This window comes from Rhinolophus ferrumequinum, chromosome 15 (assembly GCF_004115265.2).
Source record: "Rhinolophus ferrumequinum isolate MPI-CBG mRhiFer1 chromosome 15, mRhiFer1_v1.p, whole genome shotgun sequence".
NCBI lineage: Eukaryota > Metazoa > Chordata > Mammalia > Chiroptera > Rhinolophidae > Rhinolophus > Rhinolophus ferrumequinum.
Window position 1 is genome coordinate 48,390,927 of NC_046298.1, and position 20,631 is coordinate 48,411,557.

Genomic DNA, 20,631 nt, shown 5'->3' on the forward strand with positions numbered 1-20,631 from the left:
CTCAACCATCCAAAGCTACATTTTTCAGGTGCAAAATTGTGGGCCCTTCTAGTTTCCTCCATAGGACGTTTGCCTCAGTACCTAAACGTTCCATCTCCAGGAACCCATCCCAATACTATTTCCAGATCCAGAAATCCACTGGGCCAAGAGTCTTGGGTAGAACAGTGATTTAATAAATTATGGGATAGAAGAAAAAATATGTACAGGCAATGTGTGCTGGGAAACCTGAGACCTAGAAGACTGATCTGGTTTCTGGAACAAAAGATGGTCACAATTCTGCCTGCCCTTGCTACTTGGGTAGCCAGAATCCCAGACCCTCATTCCTTCCTTCTTTAGAACCCAGTTTGTTTCCATGAGACTCTGCAGCACAGGCCCCTAGCATCCTCCTCCTGCCAAAAACTAGGACATCCTATCCCCTACCCCCTCCCTACCTTCAAGGAACCAGGATCCTGGCTCCCACCTGACCTCTCTCCCCCAGGGAAACAGTGTAGTCAGCCCCTTCTCTTGCAGGACCTGGGAATCTGGGACCCCAGCACTCTTCTCCCAGGGGTCCAGGAATCTGGGCTGAAGTCTGGATCCAGAGTTCAAGTCTAACTGGGCTGGGGTCTCAGTGCCCCAAAGCTTAGCTTCCCCTAGCAGGCATGAATGGCAGCTTCATTCTCAAAGACCAGGTTCTCATATGTGGCCTCCTCCTTGGCTAGCGCTAGGGATGACTGCTGGAGAAACCGCAGGATGCACTGGTGCAGGAACACGTACTGGGCCTAAGGAGGTGACAAAGGGAGGGGTGAGCCTTGGCCTGCTTTCCCCTGTAGCCCTACCCCCACCAGCCCTGTCCCCTCAGAACCCATCACCTCAGTCTGCACCATCAGCGGCCGGCTTTCCCGCATCTTCCTCACGTAGCTGAAGGGCGACAGGAAACCCTCACATTCCAGCTGCCGCAGCAGGACATCCAGGGCGATGAGGGTGCCTGTGCGGCCCACTCCCGCACTAAGCAGGGACAAGAAGCAGTCAGACCATGGGAGGGGGTTCTTGAGACAGATTGGAGGGATCTATTTTTGGAGCACCCAGGGATCAGGTTATTATTCAGCAAGACACCGGGAAACACAATGTAAGTGGAGGGCACTTAATGAAGGGGAAAGTAATTACATGAGACTGCCTGGAGTTCTCTCTACCTGCCAGACCCTGTTCCAAGTGTCCCATGTGCCTTTCCCACTCCTCCCACACCTGAGAAGAAACTGTTAGCAGACCCAAATAATTCTATTTTCTGAGTCCCAAGGGGCCACTGCTCTCACAGGGAGTGGCTTCAGGGTGTCCTCACCTGCAGTGCACAATGGGGGGGCCTCCTCCCTGGGTCTGGTCCAGCCACTGCCTGAGGATCTTCCAGAAGGCTAGCAAGGGGTCTGGGGAGTGGGGGACGCCGTGGTCTGGCCAGGCCACATAGTGGAACTGACGCACGTGGAGAATCTTCTGCTCCTGTGTCTAGACCGATGGTGGGTTGGGGGAGGGAGAGCTCAGAATGCGGGCTGTTTTCTGACTGGTAGGGGCATCCCAGGGACACACTGGGGTTCCTTGGGGGAGTGCTGGAAGGTTAGACTTCCTGGGGAGTTCTGGGGGGACTGCCCGGAATGTCCTGGGGCAGGACTTAGGGGCTAACATGGGGCTGGCAGGGTGGCAGGACTTACATGCCAGAGCTGCAGGTCTCGTATAGTCCAGTTCTCCATCGCCTTCTCACCCTCCAGGGTCACTTGTAGGTGCCCGTAGGTGCAGGGCTGGGCATCTAGAGGCCAATAATGCTCACACTTCACCTGGGGGAGGACTGGGGGGTCAGAGAACAGGAGGCCCAGAAAACCTGCCCTGAGGCCCCTCTGCATGGTGGTTCTTATATTCAGAGCTGGGGAACCCCCTGCTCTGGTGAGGAGGCAGGACTCACAGGCAGCCAGGTGTAGATTCACCCCAGGCAGGAGGACCCCTCCATCCCAAGGTCATTGGGATCAGCTTCCCCCCATATGTGGACCACTGCATGGACTGAGGGAGGTGAAGGAGTTGGGGTCCTATGGGAAGGAGTCAGTGAGGTCTGGTCAAGGCCTGCACTGGGACCAGTGTCCGGGGCAGTGTCATGGGCCGGAGCTCAGGAGTCAGGCCCCAGGTCTGCTCTCACCCGACCGAACTCCGTGCAGTTGGTCAGCATGACCAGGGTGTGACTCTGCTGCTCCCACACCAGGCGCCAGAAGTCACCCACCGTCTGAGGCAGGGGACCCTGGGCCGCAATGAACTCCCGGGGGCTCCAGAGACCCTGGTCAAGGAAAACAGGCAGTTCATGACTCCTCCAGCCCTTCCCTTCTGAGGCCCCTTCTGCACCCTCCCAGCTCCTAGCCACAACCTACAGGCATGAAGCTGGCGTTGATGTAGTCGGAGCCTGGCTCCCCACTGATGGGCCTCAGGGGCACACGGGACCAGTCATCTGGGGGAAGAGGCCAGCTTTAGTGAAATAGAGAGAGGGGTGAGAGGCCCAGAGGCCACAGAGGCATGGAGACGAGTGAGACTGGGCCCCGGGACAGAAGTCCTACTGAGGTGCAGACAGACACAGGGAGCTTTGAGAAGGGTGGAGAACCTCAGCTGGGAAAAGTGGGCAGGGTCACACACCTCCCTGGGATAAAGGGTGGGCCAGGGCTAGGGTGCTGCCAGTCACGCCTGGGAATGAAGTCAGTAGAAGCTTAAGACTCACAGGGCAGCACATTTCTGTACCGGTTCTTGGCGCTGTTTTCTGGAGCTGAGGCCACCCTTTGAGACTGGTTATGGCTCTCCAGGGCCAAATGCTGGGGGCAGAGGCAGAAGAGGGGTGCGTGGACATTATAATTCCTCCACCTTCCCTGAAGGACACCCGATCACTCCCTTTGCCTTCTTCAGTCTCCCCCATTTACCCTTATGCCCTGGAGTTCTGTAGCACCCACAGAAATGAAACGTGTGTGTGCCATCATCCCCTTGGGGCATTTGGGAGAATTGTGGGGATGGTGGGGACTGAAGAGTAGGCTAGAGAGTGGGAGTGTCATGGGAAAACAAAGGTGTTTCTCTAGGACTGACCCAAGGACCATCATAGTGTAAGATTCCAATGATTCAAAAAATGAATCATGCCTCAGAATTTTTACATAAGCAAACAGATATGTGTTGCTGCTTTTCTTTAATCCCAAAGGGTGTGGAATGGTCTGGTGGGTGCATGCGGCTCAGCTGAGTCCTTCATTCTCACCCCACCTGCTACTCCCCTCTCCCCTTCATCCTCACCCCACCTGGTACTCCTCTGTCCCCTCCATCCTCACCCCACCTGGTACTCCTCTGTCCCCTCCATCCTCACCCCACCTGGTACTCCTCTGTCCCCTCCATCCTCACCCCACCTGGTACTCTTCTGCAAAGCCACAGTTGCTGTCCTTCTCGTTTTTCCTGACGTGGTCAGCAAAGTCAGCTGCCTGGATGTCCCCTGGGAAGCTGCGTGGGGGAGGGACAAAGATTTTAACCTCCTTTAATCCTGTGCTCTTGGGATAAAAGAAAAGGTGTTTTCATTGTTGTTTCCAACCCCAGAACTTATTTGTTTCATAACTGGAAGTTTGTACCTTTAACCACCTTCACCCACCGCTTCGTCTCTCCACCTTTGGCAATCACTAATCTGTTCTCTGTATCTACGAGTTCATTTGTTTTTTTAATTTTTAGATTATACATATACGTGAGCTCATACAGTGTCTTTCTCTGCCTGACTTATCTCACTTAGCAGAACACCCTCCAAGTCCATCCGTGTTGTCACAAATGGCTGGATTTCCTTCCTTTGAAAGGCTGAATATATTCCAATGTGTGTGTGTGTGTATCACATTTTCATTATCCATTCATTCTTTAATGGATTCTTAGGTGGCTTCCATGTCTCGGTATTGTAAATAACACTGCAATGAACATGGGTGGGCAGATATCTCTTCAAGACAGTGCTTTTGTTTCCTTCTGATAAATACCCAGAAGTGGAATTGCTGGGTCAAAAAGGTGTTCTTCATCCATCAATTCCACTCTCGGGTATATATCAAAAGAATTAATAGCAGTCGTGGGCGGCCGGTTAGTTCACTTGATTAGAGTCAATGCTTGTAACACCAGGGCTGCTGGTTCGATCTCCACATGGGCCACTGTGAGCTGCGCCCTCCACAACTAGATTGAAACAACTACTTGACTTGGAGCTGATGGGTCCTAGAAAAACACACTTATAATTTTTAAAAAAAGCAGTGTCTCGAAGAGATATGTGCACCCCCATGTTCACAAGCAGCATTATTCACAATAGTCAAAAGGTGGAAGCAACCCAAGTGTCCATTGACATAAATGCATAAGTACAATGTGATCCGTCCATACAGAGGAACAGTGTTCAGCCTTAAAAAGCAAGGACATTCTGACATGGGCTACAACATGTATGGACCTTGACATTATGCTCAATGAAGTTAATATGGTAAGTTTTATGTTCTGTGTATTTTACCACAATCACATTTTTTTTTAATTCAAAAAAAGGAAAAATGTTTCTTCTCCATTTAGGGCTTCTCCTTCTTCTGAGCTCCATCCCCTCAAACCTCCTCCAGCCATCTGTTCTTTCTTGTCTTCCATATCTGTACCCTCTCCTCCTTCCCTTTATCTTGTAAACATCATCACCTCTCTCCCACATTAAAAAAAAAGCTTCAGATCTGTCTCTCTAGTTCCAGCCTTTTCTCTCTCCCTCCATACAATATAATCATATAGTCATATAAACGCTGCCTTGACTCAGTCTGGAGGCCCTGGCTGGAGGCCCATCAGTTCCCTTTCTTGAACAGCTGATTAAATATACAACCCCTCACCTCCTTTATGGGACACACATGTGCTGGGCCACTCTCCACCTGCCCTAATTCCCCAAAGGCAGGTACCAGACAATCACGGACAGCCCCCATGCCCCAGAGCCCCTGAAATCATTCAAACGAAGCCTGCTTGCCTTACAGTGCCTTTCCTTCCTGCAGAAACCACAATAACGGTTCTTGCTCATGTCTCCCCCACCTCCAACCAACCCCGGTGCTTCCCCACATGGCCCCTTCTCTTGGCACCTGTGACTACAACAAACTTTCCTTTCAGTGGTGCAGTCCCCTGCCATATACACTGAGGTTGGCAAACCCTGTCTCTATGCTCAACATATAGACAGGGCCAGACTGGGAATCCAATGAAGGTGGTGATTTGTTACAGATGCCGTAAGGCAGATGGGCACAGGACAAGGTGAGGAGAGGTCAACTGTATTGGAGTGGGATGCTGGCCAGGACAGGTTGTATGGCAAAGAAGAATCGGGACATCGCCTTCCCCTATATCTGCATCTATTCTACCTCATGCATCGGCTTCTGATGGCCACCGCCTCAGGTTACACCACATTCCTTTGTGCCTAGACCATCACAGCTGGTCTCCCAACTTCCCTTCTCGCCCTGTCCCATCTCTCCTTATCCATCCCTGGGGATCATTCTAACAAAGAGATTTGATGACTATTGACCCAACCAAAAGAGGGCTCAGAGTGATGAAGATATTTGCACAAAGTTTCTCTTGCACGACTGAACTGTTTACCCAACTGTCCATTCAGCCTCTTCACTTACAGATCCAACAAGCATCCCAGACATAAGGTGTCCACACGAAGCTCCTATTACTTCCCCCAAAACCTGCTCCCCTGTAGCCACTCCATCTCAAACAACGGTGTTTACAGCCTTCCTGGAGCTCAGGTTGCACTCCTTGGAGACACTCTTTAGTCCTCTCTGACACCCACACCACACACCCATTCTTTAACCAGCTATTCTGTTTAAACACTCGCACTGTATCTAGAATCTGACTACCTCTAATCATTTTCTGGTCCAAGACATAATCACCTCTTGTTTGGGTTATAACATAGCTCTTCCTCTATCTCGCTATTCTTGCCTTTGCTTCTTCAATAGGTGAGATTGTATTCACAACCCTCCCCAAACACCCATCTCAGAATAAAAATAGAGTCTTTACTTTCATGTACAAAGTCCTACCTGATCAGCTCCCACCTCTAAGACCTCATTTCTTACTACCCTTCCCTTCACCCACTCCACTCAATCTCTGAGACACACACATGTTCTCTAAACACACCAAACATGCTCCTGCCCCAGGGCCTTTGCACTTGCTGGTCCCTCTGCCTGGAATGCCTTTTATCCAGATGTACACATGGCTTCTCCCTCACTAGCTCAGTGTCTGTGTCAGGTGACTTCCTCTTAGTCATTTTCTCAACAAGGCTATTCCTGGATACCTTGTCTACAATTTCCTCTAATTTTAACATCCTATCTAAAATGTTCCTCTACCCTTCCTATCCCCACCTCTTGCCTATTTGTCTCCAAGTAAGTATCACATTCTTTAATATCTTTTTTATCAATGTCTTCTTGTGCTAGAATGGAACATCCATGAGGACAGGAATCTTTGTTTAATTCACTGTTTCTTCAGCACCTAGGACAGTGCCTGACACATACTATGTTTCCCTGAAAATAAGACCTAGCCGGACCATCAGCTCTAACGCGTCTCTTGGAACAAAAATTAATATAAGACCAAGTCTTATTTTAATATAAGACTGTGCTTTTATAGTATAATATAATATGATATAATATAATATAATATAATAGTATAATACTGTGTCTTATATTAATTTTTGCACCAAAAGGTACATTAGAGCTGATGGTCCGGCTAGGTCTTATTTTTGGGGAAACATGGTAATAGGTACTCCGTATTTTGTTGGATGAATGGAAGTCTCAGAGGAGAAACAACCTGATTCCAAAGTCACTAGCCCAGGATGCTTGGGGGGTGGGGAGCAATGAAACTGTTGTGATCCCTGTCACAGAGGGCATTAGGTCCTTCTGAGACTAGTAGGTGGGTTCACTGATCCTGCCCTCTGAACCATCTAGTAACCAGCAAATACCCCTTGATTTGACTGGACAGTGATCCTTTTGGATGCTTCCAAAACCTTCTACTCACCTGAAGACCAGATCCTGGGGTGCTGACTTCTTCTGGCTTGTCTTGTACCTGTGATTAAAGGCTCAGGGAGTGAGGCTGCAACCAGAGGTGCTGATGCTTCCCCTGGTCCCCACCTCCACATGGCCGTCACTCAGTCCTGCGCTAAGTCTCTCACCTCTTCTTCAGGAAGAAAATCAGCAGGCCCACCAGGGTGAGGAACAGGAGGACACCAACAATGGCCCCGGCAATGACCCCTGGGAGAAGGAGGGGTAGGGAGCTGTTAGAGCCGGGGGTCTTATCTCCTGGTGTCCCATCTCTCCTATCATCGTCCTTACCCAGACAGTGATCAGGACTGCAGGGTAGATGCTGGGACAGAGAAGGGACAGGAGAAATCTTCTGGGTAAAGCCCCATCTCCCACCCAGCCTTTCCTCTCAGCCTCTCACTACCCCAGGAGACTGGTCCAAATGCATCATTTTCTCAGGTGACCTGGGGGCTAGAGTGACACTTCCCCTCTTTGGCCTAGGCTAATAGTTCTCAGAGAGGGCAATTTTTGCCCCACCGATGATGTCGGGGAATGTCTGGAGACATTTTGGTTTGTCACCAGTGGGGTGGTGGTGCCACTTGCATTGAGTGGGCAGAGCCCAGGGATGCTGCTCAACCTCCTGCAAGGCGTAGGACTGCCCCCACAGCAGTGACCCAGCACCACCAGCAATATGCCAAGGCTGGGAACCCACTCCCTGAGGTTGACGGCATTGGTGGTTCTCCCCACAAGTGAGGCTCATCTCCTCAGATGTCCTGTTTGCTAGGTGAAGGGCTCCCTTGCAGGGAGACCCACTGAGGCTGGTGGTGCCTAAGGCCTTGGTGCCAGGCTCTGATGGGCACAGATTTCCCAGGATCTGTCCTCAGACACCTGGTCTTAGGGTGGACTCAAGCCCACAGCCCACCACCGTCAGCCATGGTGGCCTCAGGTTACAGCTTCTCAACTGTCCTAGTTGCCAGGACCTGTAAACAGGCTCTAGTGGGGTCTTACACAGCCTGGTGGGAAGCCCATTTCCCTATGAGCCTGGTCCCACAGGATTGGACAAGAGGGTTTATCCTCCCTTCTTGCCAAGATAAAGACTGTCCTGGGCAGATAGAGACTGTCCTGGACAAGAGGGTCTATCCTCCCTTCTTGCCAAGATAGAGACTGTCCTGGGCAGTGGGCTCCAGTGAAAGTGAGTTTGGAGTCTCATCTATCGATCACTGCCAGTCTCTCTCCAGAGCACAGATCCAATCTTATAAGAGGCCGTGATTCCTAGGAAGTAACTGTTGAGGCCCAGTGAAGCGTATGACCACAGTCAGTGGGACATGATCAGAAACTTCCTGTTTGAAGAAGTTCAAACTTCTTTAAATACTCCCACTGATGAGTAAAAAATGGTGCCGCCATGGTGGGAATAAATCTGACAGTTCTTCAAAAGGCAACTCTAAACATAGAGTCACTGTGTGATCTAGCAGTTCCACTCCTGGGTACATACTCAAGAGAAATGAAGACATACATTTACACAAAAACAGGTACATGCATGTTCATAGCAGCTATACTCATAATAATCAAAAAGTGGAAACCAGCCAAGTGATCCATCCACAAAAGAACAGAAATGACAGTGGGGTCCATCCATACAGTGGAGTATCATTTGGCAACAGAAAGGAAATGAAGCACCGACACACAGTACAACAGGGGTGGACCTGAAAGACATTGTACTGTGAGAAAAGCCAGTCACAGAGGACCACACGTTGTAGTTTTAGGAAATGTCCAAAACAGACAAATCTACACAGAGAGAAAATAACTTAGAGATTCCCTGGGCTTGGTCGTGGGGGAGTTAGGGCAACTAGGGGGCGATGGCTTAAGAAGGTGGTATTTCTTTATGCGGTAATGAAAATAGTCTAAAATTGATAGTGATGATGGTTGCACAATATTGTGGATGCACTAAAAGCCACTGAATTATACATTTTAAAAGGGTGAGTTGTATGGTATGTGAATTATATCTCAGTAAAGCTGTTTTAAAGAAAGCTGGGGAAAAACACAAACAAACAAAAGGACCCCACGAGCAGGTGAGACTCCCTTACAACAGGGCCTGATGAGGTCTAGAGAGACTTTCTCTGTCCCCTGATGCTCTGCTCACCTGTGCTCTCGGTGTGGCAGGTCACAGAGGCAGGCGCGGCCCTCATTGTGGACCAGATGGTAGTGACAGTGGCTGCGTAGGCCTGAGCCGGCTGGAGACCCCACACGGACACGCCCGTCTCACAGGAGGATCTGTCCTGGGAGACCTGCTGGTCACCCACCTGCAACTCAAAGGCCTCGTAGCCTCCTGTGGGGCAGGACCACGTCAGGATGACCCCGTAGCCCCCCTGGGTGCTGATGCAGGAGGTGATGGTGACAGCGTCCGGGTCTGAGTAGAGGGGACAAGAGGAGTCAGTAGGTGCCATCCAAGGTGGTGTTCCATCCCTCCCCAACTTCACCACCAGGGACGCCAATTCCATGACAACAAGCCCATCCTTTCTTTCCCTAAACCAAAATACTTCTTCATGCCTCATTTTCTGTCTTTCCCAATAGGTCTCTTCAACCATGAGCTCTCTGACTCTCTGTATCATTGTAGGTTATGAAATCATGGCCTGATGGGATTTGTAGTCCATTCACTTCTCATTGCCCCAGGTCAGACCTAAGCCCCCCACCAGGTAAAAGGGGGCCCATCTCACCTGTGGATGCATGGAGGCTCTGTGTGGAACTGGCTACAGCGTTCCTCTCTGACCACACACTGAAGTTGTACAGAGTCCCAGGTACCAGGGCCTCCACCACATACCAAGTCTCATTGGTCTTGCCTGTCTGGTAGGCCAGCTGTCTTTGGGGATCTCGCTCCCTCTGGGGATGTCCCCCACCAGCCCACTGGACCGAGTATATGTAGAAGTCAGCATGGGGGTCTGCAGGGGCCTCCCACTGCAGGGTGATTGAGTTGTTGGTCTGAGTCTTCTTCTGCAGATCTGTGACCTCACTGGGAGCTGAGAATTGAAAAAGACACTCAAGAGGCTGAATCTTCAAGGATTCCCATACCCAAAACTGCTCACCTCCCCTTCATAGCAAGCTGAGGTGCCTCAGTCATCAGACGAGTCTACTTCTTAAGAAGTGTGGACCACAGAAAGGAGGTAGGGCCAGGATCACCCTGGCCCACTCTGTTCTGAGTCTGCAACCCTGTGTCTCACCCACCACCTATCTGCATGGTCAGCCTAAGGCAGAGTCATGTCTCACTTCTAGACACACCGAATTTCTAGATGAAGCTGTTGACATCAGGCTCCTTCGCCCAAATGGCCAAAGACTAAAGGGTTCCCGATTCTGTCCGTTAACAGTGAACCTATTCCCTGGGGTAATGCTGGTGCCTCTCATGCTTGGGACACTCCATGTGTAGGCTGAGAGCTGGGGCTCTGATGCTTCAGCTCATTCATCAAGACAACCTGTGGACGATAGTCTAGCTGGTGACTTTGTTGGTTCCAGAGAGGTGGTGCTGAACAGTCAGGGGCTCTCTTTATTCCCAAAAACAGACCCCAAAATTGGAAAGACTTGGTTGCTGAGGACAGACGCCCCCTACGAAGCAGGCCAAAAGGTCTGCCCCTGTAAGCCAAAGGTCTGACGAGGCTGGACGGGGTCACCGAGCACAGCTCATCTCCCAGGAAGCTCCCAACATCCCCCATCACTGTCCTCCTCCATCCCAATTGTGCTGGGTCCAAAACTAGACTGAGTCTCAGCAGTGGCCCCAGTGAGGCTCCCTTTGTCACTGATGACCCTGTTCCTCTCTGCTTGGACGATGAAGGTGTGCATGCTCCCAGCTTCCAGCTCCTTTAGCGTGATATTATTATCTGTGGTGTTATGGGTCCTAAAGACAAAACTGCCCTCCTCTATCCATGAGACCCAGTAGGTGTAGGGAGGGTGACCTGGGCCAAGGGGAGCTTTCCAGCTCAAGATGATAGAGCTGTTGGTCTGCTCCTGTATCCCGAGATTTGTCACTGCATTGGTGACTGGAGAAAGAGGTAGTCAGGGTTTCTACGTCCCCCATCCACAAGTATCCAGAACACAGTGATATGCCCGGTTCCTGTACAGCCCAGCTTGTTAAGAAACACTTCCTAGCAGTGGGATCTGGGCTACTTCCTAGCAGTGGGACCTGGGCCAGTGGCAGACTTCTCGACAGGCCAGGCCCCAGGTATGGCCATGTCTCTGCTATGGACTCTAGGTGGGTGGGTCTGGCTCGAGGTCAAAGAGATGATGGCCAGAGCCCAGGGCCTGTAGGAGGTGCCATATTTGCCAGCTTTCAGCCTCTTACCAAACAGAATGAATATCAGTGCCTCTCACCTGTGGAGATGCTGAGGTTCTCGCTGGAGCCAGGTATATCATTCTTTTTTGCCCACACAGAGAATTTGTACAAGGTCCCAGGTTCAAGTCCATCCATGGTGACACTGGTGTTTGTTGAGCTTTGGGTGTCAGTTTTGTCACTGTCACCCATCCACTGGACCCAGTAGGTGTAGTTCAGAAGATCAGGGCCATTGGGCACCTCCCAGCTCAGGGTGATGGAGCTGTTGGTCCGTGTCTCCACTCTCAGGTTCCTGACGGGGTTGGGGGCTGAAAAATCAGGACAGGAGGGGAAGTGAGCTGTGGTAGAGTTCTGCGGGTTCAGGCCCTCAGGGGCCTCCCAGCTCAGGGTGATGGAGCTGGTGGTCTGGGCCTCTACACTCAGGTTCCTGACGGGGTTGGGGCTGAAACATTAGCAAGAAGGAGCTGGTGTCAGCAGGGAGCAGATCAGATGGGACCCTCAGTGGGCATTTATAACCCTCAAAGTTCCCAGTCCTGTCTCAACTACCGGTCCCAGGAGATGCAGGGTGAGTGGTCTAGACCAGTGCTTCTCAAACTGTAGTGTGCACACAGAGCACCGGGGTCTTGTTAAGATGTAGGTCCTGACCCAGTGGGTCTGGACAAGAATGAGATAGCACTTCCAGTCAGTCCTCGGGGCATGCTGGGGATGCCCCGGGAGCCACACTTGGGCGAGTAAAGATCTAGGCCAGCGCTTTCCAGTAGAGTTTCTGTGATGGTGGAAACACTCTTCCAGGGTCCCAGATGGCAGGCACTAGCCCAGTGAGAGAATGAGGGAACTGGGAGCCCCTCGGTAGGGCTCATGAGCACATGAAACGAGGAACTGAATTTGCAATTTTAGTGAATTTAAATTTAAATAGCCACACGTGACTAGAGGCTACCGTATCGGACAGTGGAGTTCTGGAGCAGGAGCACTGTCCACGTCAGGGTGATGGAGCTGATGTCATAGCTTCCACCCTCAAGACTGTGTCACAGCTGGAACGAGGTGAAGAGTCAGAGGTCAGAGTGTCCACATTCCACAGTACCTATTGCCCCCGGAGTTCAGGTGACCTGCTTTGTCCCTACGCAGCCCTGCTTGCTCAGGAAGATACTCCCCAGTATTATGGTCTAGAAAGCTCCCCAGCTACTAACTCAGAGGCAGGCGGGCCTGTGGATAATCCTTGGGATGTGGCCAGTGGCTCCCGCAGACTCACTGAAGATCTGGCCCAATGAGGGCTAAGGACAAGTTGGCCCCCATTTGCTAACACCTTCTCCTGTAGGATCTTAACCGTCTCCTACCACCACCACCCCGCTATGCAAAGCAAAGGGAAGAAAACCGGGTGCTTCTGACCTGTGAAACCCTCGAGGGTCTTCCTGGAGCCAGGTACTCCGTTCTTCTCCGCCCACACAGAAAATTCATAAAAGGACGCCGATTGAAGTCCTTCCACTGCGTAACTGGTAACTGTCGTGTTTCGGGTCTCATTTTTGTCACCATCTCCAGGCCACTGGACCCAGTAGATATAATTCTGAGGGCTCGGGCCATCGGGAACCGTCCAGTGCAGAGTGATGGAGCTGTTGGTCCATGTCTCCACACTCAGGTTTCCGACGGCGTTGGGGGCTGAAAAATCAGGACAGGAGGGGAAGTGAGCTGTGGTAGAGTTCTGCGGGTTCAGGCCCTCTGGGGCCTCCCAGCTCAGGGTGATGGAGCTGGTGGTCTGGGCCTCTACACTCAGGTTCCTGACGGGGTTGGGGCTGAAACATTAGCAAGAAGGAGCTGGTGTCAGCAGGGAGCAGATCAGATGGGACCCTCAGTGGGCATTTATAACCCTCAAAGTTCCCAGTCCTGTCTCAACTACCGGTCCCAGGAGATGCAGGGTGAGTGGTCTAGACCAGTGCTTCTCAAACTGTAGTGTGCACACAGAGCACCGGGGTCTTGTTAAGATGTAGGTCCTGACCCAGTGGGTCTGGACAAGAATGAGATAGCACTTCCAGTCAGTCCTCGGGGCATGCTGGGGATGCCCCGGGAGCCACACTTGGGCGAGTAAAGATCTAGGCCAGCGCTTTCCAGTAGAGTTTCTGTGATGGTGGAAACACTCTTCCAGGGTCCCAGATGGCAGGCACTAGCCCAGTGAGAGAATGAGGGAACTGGGAGCCCCTCGGTAGGGCTCATGAGCACATGAAACGAGGAACTGAATTTGCAATTTTAGTGAATTTAAATTTAAATAGCCACACGTGACTAGAGGCTACCGTATCGGACAGTGGAGTTCTGGAGCAGGAGCACTGTCCACGTCAGGGTGATGGAGCTGATGTCATAGCTTCCACCCTCAAGACTGTGTCACAGCTGGAACGAGGTGAAGAGTCAGAGGTCAGAGTGTCCACATTCCACAGTACCTATTGCCCCCGGAGTTCAGGTGACCTGCTTTGTCCCTACGCAGCCCTGCTTGCTCAGGAAGATACTCCCCAGTATTATGGTCTAGAAAGCTCCCCAGCTACTAACTCAGAGGCAGGCGGGCCTGTGGATAATCCTTGGGATGTGGCCAGTGGCTCCCGCAGACTCACTGAAGATCTGGCCCAATGAGGGCTAAGGACAAGTTGGCCCCCATTTGCTAACACCTTCTCCTGTAGGATCTTAACCGTCTCCTACCACCACCACCCCGCTATGCAAAGCAAAGGGAAGAAAACCGGGTGCTTCTGACCTGTGAAACCCTCGAGGGTCTTCCTGGAGCCAGGTACTCCGTTCTTCTCCGCCCACACAGAAAATTCATAAAAGGACGCCGATTGAAGTCCTTCCACTGCGTAACTGGTAACTGTCGTGTTTCGGGTCTCATTTTTGTCACCATCTCCAGGCCACTGGACCCAGTAGATATAATTCTGAGGGCTCGGGCCATCGGGAACCGTCCAGTGCAGAGTGATGGAGCTGTTGGTCCATGTCTCCACACTCAGGTTTCCGACGGCGTTGGGGGCTGAAAAATCAGGACAGGAGGGGAAGTGAGCTGTGGTAGAGTTCTGCGGGTTCAGGCCCTCTGGGGCCTCCCAGCTCAGGGTGATGGAGCTGGTGGTCTGGGCCTCTACACTCAGGTTCCTGACGGGGTTGGGGGCTGAAACATTAGCAAGAAGGAGCTGGTGTCAGCAGGGGAGCAGATCAGATGGGACCCTCAGTGGGCATTTATAACCCTCAAAGTTCCCAGTCCTGTCTCAACTACCGGTCCCAGGAGATGCAGGGTGAGTGGTCTAGACCAGTGCTTCTCAAACTGTAGTGTGCACACAGAGCACCGGGGTCTTGTTAAGATGTAGGTCCTGACCCAGTGGGTCTGGACAAGAATGAGATAGCACTTCCAGTCAGTCCTCGGGGCATGCTGGGGATGCCCCGGGAGCCACACTTGGGCGAGTAAAGATCTAGGCCAGCGCTTTCCAGTAGAGTTTCTGTGATGGTGGAAATACTCTTCCAGGGTCCCAGATGGCAGGCACTAGCCCAGTGAGAGAATGAGGGAACTGGGAGCCCCTCGGTAGGGCTCATGAGCACATGAAACGAGGAACTGAATTTGCAATTTTAGTGAATTTAAATTTAAATAGCCACACGTGACTAGAGGCTACCGTATAGGACAGTGGAGGTCTGGAGCAGGAGCACTGTCCACGTCAGGGTGATGGAGCTGATGTCATAGCTTCCACCCTCAAGACTGTGTCACAGCTGGAACGAGGTGAAGAGTCAGAGGTCAGAGTGTCCACATTCCACAGTACCTATTGCCCTCGGAGTTCAGGTGACCTGCTTTGCCTCCACACAGCCCTGCTTGCTCAGGAAGATACTCCCCAGTATTATGGTCTAGAAAGCTCCCCAGCTACTAACTCAGAGGCAGGCGGGCCTGTGGATAATCCTTGGGATGTGGCCAGTGGCTCCCGCAGACTCACTGAAGATCTGGCCCAATGAGGGCTAAGGACAAGTTGGCCCCCATTTGCTAACACCTTCTCCTGTAGGATCTTAACCGTCTCCTACCACCACCACCTTGTTATGCAAAGCAAAGGGAAGAAAACCAGGTGCTTCTGACCTGTGAAACCCTCGAGGGTCTTCCTGGAGCCAGGTACTCCGTTCTTCTCCGCCCACACAGAAAATTCATAAGAGGACGCCGATTGAAGTCCTTCCACTGTGTAACTGGTAACTGTCGTGTTTCGGGTCTCATTTTTGTCACCATCTCCAGGCCACTGGACCCAGTAGATATAATTCTGAGGGCTTGGGCCATTGGGAACCGTCCAGTGCAGAGTGATGGAGCTGTTGGTCCATGTCTCCACACTCAGGTTTCCGACGGCGTTGGGGGCTGAAAAATCAGGACAGGAGGGGAAGTGAGCTGTGGTAGAGTTCTGCGGGTTCAGGCCCTCAGGGGCCTCCCAGCTCAGGGTGATGGAGCTGGTGGTCTGGGCCTCTACACTCAGGTTCCTGACGGGGTTGGGGCTGAAACATTAGCAAGAAGGAGCTGGTGTCAGCAGGGAGCAGATCAGACGGGACCCTCAGTGGGCATTTATAACCCTCAAAGTTCCCAGTCCTGTCTCAACTACCGGTCCCAGGAGATGCAGGGTGAGTGGTCTAGACCAGTGCTTCTCAAACTGTAGTGTGCACACAGAGCACCGGGGTCTTGTTAAGATGTAGGTCCTGACCCAGTGGGTCTGGACAAGAATGAGATAGCACTTCCAGTCAGTCCTCGGGGCATGCTGGGGATGCCCCGGGAGCCACACTTGGGCGAGTAAAGATCTAGGCCAGCGCTTTCCAGTAGAGTTTCTGTGATGGTGGAAATACTCTTCCAGGGTCCCAGATGGCAGGCACTAGCCCAGTGAGAGAATGAGGGAACTGGGAGCCCCTCGGTAGGGCTCATGAGCACATGAAACGAGGAACTGAATTTGCAATTTTAGTGAATTTAAATTTAAATAGCCACACGTGACTAGAGGCTACCGTATAGGACAGTGGAGGTCTGGAGCAGGAGCACTGTCCACGTCAGGGTGATGGAGCTGATGTCATAGCTTCCACCCTCAAGACTGTGTCACAGCTGGAACGAGGTGAAGAGTCAGAGGTCAGAGTGTCCACATTCCACAGTACCTATTGCCCCCGGAGTTGAGGTGACCTGCTTTGCCCCTACACAGCCCTGCTTGCTCAGGAAGATACTCCCCAGTATTATGGTCTAGAAAGCTCCCCAGCTACTAACTCAGAGGCAGGCGGGCCTGTGGATAATCCTTGGGATGTGGCCAGTGGCTCCCGCAGACTCACTGAAGATCTGGCCCAATGAGGGCTAAGGACAAGTTGGCCCCCATTTGCTAACACCTTCTCCTGTAGGATCTTAACCGTCTCCTACCACCACCACCTTGTTATGCAAAGCAAAGGGAAGAAAACCGGGTGCTTCTGACCTGTGAAACCCTCGAGGGTCTTCCTGGAGCCAGGTACTCCGTTCTTCTCCGCCCACACAGAAAATTCATAAGAGGACGCCGATTGAAGTCCTTCCACTGTGTAACTGGTAACTGTCGTGTTTCGGGTCTCATTTTTGTCACCATCTCCAGGCCACTGGACCCAGTAGATATAATTCTGAGGGCTTGGGCCATCGGGAACCGTCCAGTGCAGAGTGATGGAGCTGTTGGTCCATGTCTCCACACTCAGGTTTCCGACGGCGTTGGGGGCTGAAAAATCAGGACAGGAGGGGAAGTGAGCTGTGGTTTCTAGCTCCCACATTTCGAGGCCTTCCTTCACCACTGGACTCAGCAGGCATGGGGCAGGTAGCTAGATCCGCGAGTCCAATATGGCAGCACTGAGCCCTGGAAACGTGGCTTGTTCTGAGATGTGCTGTGAGTGTAAAATCCACACCGAGTTTTGAAGAATGATATGAAATTGAGCATGTATTAAGTTGGTGCAAACATAATTATGGTTTAAAAGGTTAAAAATAATTGCAAAAACCTCAATTATTTTTGTACCAGCCTAATAGAACATCTCATTGGTGTTCTTTTATATCAATTACATGTCAAAATGATAACATTTTGGATCTATTGGACTAAATAAAATCTCTCTTTAAAATGAATTTAACCTATTTATTTTATTTTTTTACATATTTTAGTGTGGCCCATTGAAAATTTGAATTTATATGTGTGGCTTCCATTATATTTCTGTTGGTCTACAGAACCTGCCAAAGTCTTGTATGTGTTCTCAAGCACTGCCAGCCACTTCCCTTTAGAAAGCAAACAAACAAAAAAAAAATTAAACAGTGGCTGCCTCCCTCACCTGTGGTGGCTTTCAGGGTCTTCTGGGAACTGTTCACTCCACCTTCCTCCACCCACACGGAAAATTCATACGAAGACCCAGGGTCAAGTCTGTCCGCTGTGAAACGGATGTCTGTCGTGTTTCGGGTCTCATTTTTGTCACCCTGACCAGTCCACTGGATCCAGTAGGTAGAGTTCTGCGGGTTCAGGCCCTCAGGGGCCTCCCAGCTCAGGGTGATGGAGCTGGTGGTCTGGGCCTCCACACTCAGGTTCCTGACGGGGTTGGGGGCTGAGAATTGGGAAGGAAGGTCCGATATGAGCAGAAAGCAGATCACTATCCCCAGCTCTTATCACGTGTCCAGAAAGACCACTCCCAGCAGCATTTGCCATGGATCACCGTGCCCTCCATGGAGACATCCCCCCCAGAAGCTCAGGGGAGTTGAGGTGCAACCCCTTTGTGTGGGCGGTGAACTCAGCAGGGGTCACTCACCAGCTGCCCTGGCCCCTGTCCAGCTGCACAGGCCCTGGGGAGAGCCCAGAGGGCAAGAATCAGACTGAGCCCTACTTCCCCAGACCCAGGTGAGACCGTTGGGCTGGGCGGTTGGCCAGTACCCTCCTGTCCTCTGCCCCCACCCGAGTCACAGCTGCCTAAAGGAGAGGAGAGACAATGTGCAATGTCTCCTCCCCCACCCTGTGCTCTGACAAAGGTCACTCCAACTTTGGGCAGTCTTTTCCGGGTGTGTGTGTGTTGGGGGGCAGGGGCGGGGCTCCAGGGACACAGGAGCTGGTGTTGGCTCCACTGATAAGGCTGAGAGATAAACTTAATGGTTTCACTTCCTGAAAAGTATGGCCTTGGAAGACTAGGAACAGAAAAATAATCAACAAACGGAACAGGGAAGACCAAGGCTGGGACCAGAGGCCAAACACACAGGTCTGAAGGAAGAGGGGCCAGGGTCTGGACTCCTGGGTCTGAGGGAGGAGGACCTGGGGGCCTGGACTCCCGGGTCTGAGGGAGGAGGGGCCGGGGGCCTGGACTCCCAGGTCTGAGGGAGGAGGACCTGGGGGCCTGGACTCCCGGGTCTGAGGGAGGAGGGGTCGGGGGCCTGGACTCCTGGGTCTGAGGGAGGAGGGTCTGGGGGCCAGAACTGCTGAGTCTTTGTAAACCAGAGTTTACTCTCACCCCAGAGACTGCAATATCTAAAAGCCTAGGTGTAAGACTCCCTGATAATCTCTCCCAACCCAGACACCTGCTTCCTTCTTCCCGGAATCATCAGCCGTTACTCCCTCAGGACCTGAGTTCAGGGACTCCCGTTTCCCCATCTCTCAGACCCAGGAGTGGCCTTCCTCCCGTCCCTCCCTGAGACCCCACTCCACCAGGCTGGAAGCACTCACCAGCAGCACCAGGCTCCCCCAGGTTCTGAGGCCCCCACCAGGACTGGCCATGTCTGCAGACACTGCGAGGGATTCAGATGTCCCAACCCTGGACCTTCCACCTGCTGGACTTTAAATGGAAGAATTTCCCCTTTCCCAGCCCAAAGGTGAGGTCACAGGTCAGGTTGGGAAGGGAGGAGGAAGTGGAGGCTCCAGTGTGAGAGTTCCCAGCCCCGCCCCGCCCTCGGTCCAGTCTCTCGGCCTGCCAGCTCCACCTGGCCATGGGGTCTCCCATCCAGCCCCTGCCTCCCCTCCTGTGTCCCAAGATAAAAGCTGGGATAAGGCACGTGTTCCCCGATGATGTGTGAACGCACTACACAGGTCCCAGACAGTCTCAGCTTTACTCCAACTACACAGAAGTTCTGAAGGGTTTTTTGGTAGGTGCTCCAGGCTGTTTCAAACACCACGGTCTTTTCACATGCTGTTCCCTCCATCTGGCCAGTTCTTTCTTGCCTATGGCTCCGTTTACTTCTGGTTGACCCCAGATACAGCTGACCACTCCCTCCTGTGTGAGCTTACCTAAGCAAATCTCTTTCTATAATACTCATAACATTGCATGTGGTTATGTCTGTGTGTCCTTTCTTTTGAGGGTAGAAACAAGTTTATTCCTCTCAGCAGCCAAAGGGCCAACTTGACACCTGGGCACTGATGACATATCACAGGTTATGTGTGTCAAGTTCATTCATTCCCACTTGGGATTAGATCTCCCTTGATCTTGTGCTGGTGACCCAGCTCAGGCTCCCACCTCACTGCTCACTCCTCCAGCTGACTCAGCCTTGGTTTTCTTCTTCCCAGCCACGATGTGGGGAGCCAAGATGCGATGACCCAGAAAATAATGGGAGCCTGCCTTGCCATGTTGTAGGAGGACTCAGGTGTCCTACAGTCAGTCTTGGCTCCCTTGTCTCACTGACTGAAGCAAGAAATGAAGCAGAAGTCAGAGGAGGTTGGAGAAGGAAGACTCCTGGTGGCACCAAGGATCCCCACTCAGTTCCCAAAGCTGCCACATACCCAAAGGTCCTTGGCAAAGCCATAGTTGCTTTTCTTTATCTTTTACCTGATGTCATCAGCAATATACTCAGCCAGGATACCCTTTGAAGACCTGGAGGAGATGGGCAGATTTCACTGGGCAGGAGGAAGGAAGTAAGAATTTCTTTTCCTGTCCTCCCAGAGAGGAACCTGCCTGCCCCACCAGCTAGCCCCAGCCTCCCTGAGGAGCAAAAGTGGACTTCTCTAATTCCTATCCTGTTTAAGGGTTCTTTTGACTACGTCTTCACTAGGGGAGGGGCAACCAGAATCCAAAGCATCTGCATTTAGCTATCACCCCAATTCTGCCGTTCACCCCACCCCCCAGCCTCAGACAATCACAATTCTATTTCTGTCTCTTATCTATTCTGGATATTTCCTATAAATGGAATCCCATACTAATGGTCTTTTGGAACTGGTTTCTTTCACTGACTGTAATATTTTCAAAGTTCATGCACTTTGTAGCATGTAACAGGACTTTATTCCTTTTTTATGGGCCAAATAGTATCCCACGGACCCATGTTTTTAAGGGGCTGACAGGTTTGATTGTCTCTCTGAAGAAATGGATCCTAGTGAAGCCAAGGGCTGTCAGAGA

General features: G+C 51.8%; 1 protein-coding gene across 3 annotated transcripts; it reads right to left on the reverse strand.

Annotated features, from left to right (window-relative positions):
* Positions 1-137: 137 nt before the first annotated feature.
* PTPRH (protein tyrosine phosphatase receptor type H) lies at positions 138-19,114 on the reverse strand. 3 transcript variants are annotated; one of them, XM_033129195.1, is made up of 20 exons: positions 18,975-19,114; positions 18,073-18,106; positions 17,605-17,871; positions 16,743-17,009; positions 15,398-15,664; positions 14,051-14,317; positions 12,706-12,972; positions 11,361-11,627; positions 9,719-10,018; positions 9,145-9,411; positions 7,160-7,238; positions 7,006-7,053; positions 3,390-3,480; positions 2,726-2,816; positions 2,385-2,461; positions 2,159-2,293; positions 1,683-1,805; positions 1,319-1,479; positions 852-987; positions 138-761 (listed from the first exon to the last, which is right to left on the reverse strand). In XM_033129195.1, exons 1-20 carry the CDS (start codon positions 19,023-19,025, stop codon positions 633-635), a joined length of 3,324 nt encoding a protein of 1,107 aa, XP_032985086.1. In that variant the 5' UTR covers positions 19,026-19,114; the 3' UTR covers positions 138-632. The 3 variants fall into 3 exon arrangements, with proteins under 3 accessions (XP_032985086.1, XP_032985087.1, XP_032985088.1); XM_033129196.1 differs by lacking the exons at positions 12,706-12,972; positions 14,051-14,317; XM_033129197.1 differs by lacking the exons at positions 12,706-12,972; positions 14,051-14,317; positions 15,398-15,664.
* Positions 19,115-20,631: the final 1,517 nt, after the last annotated feature.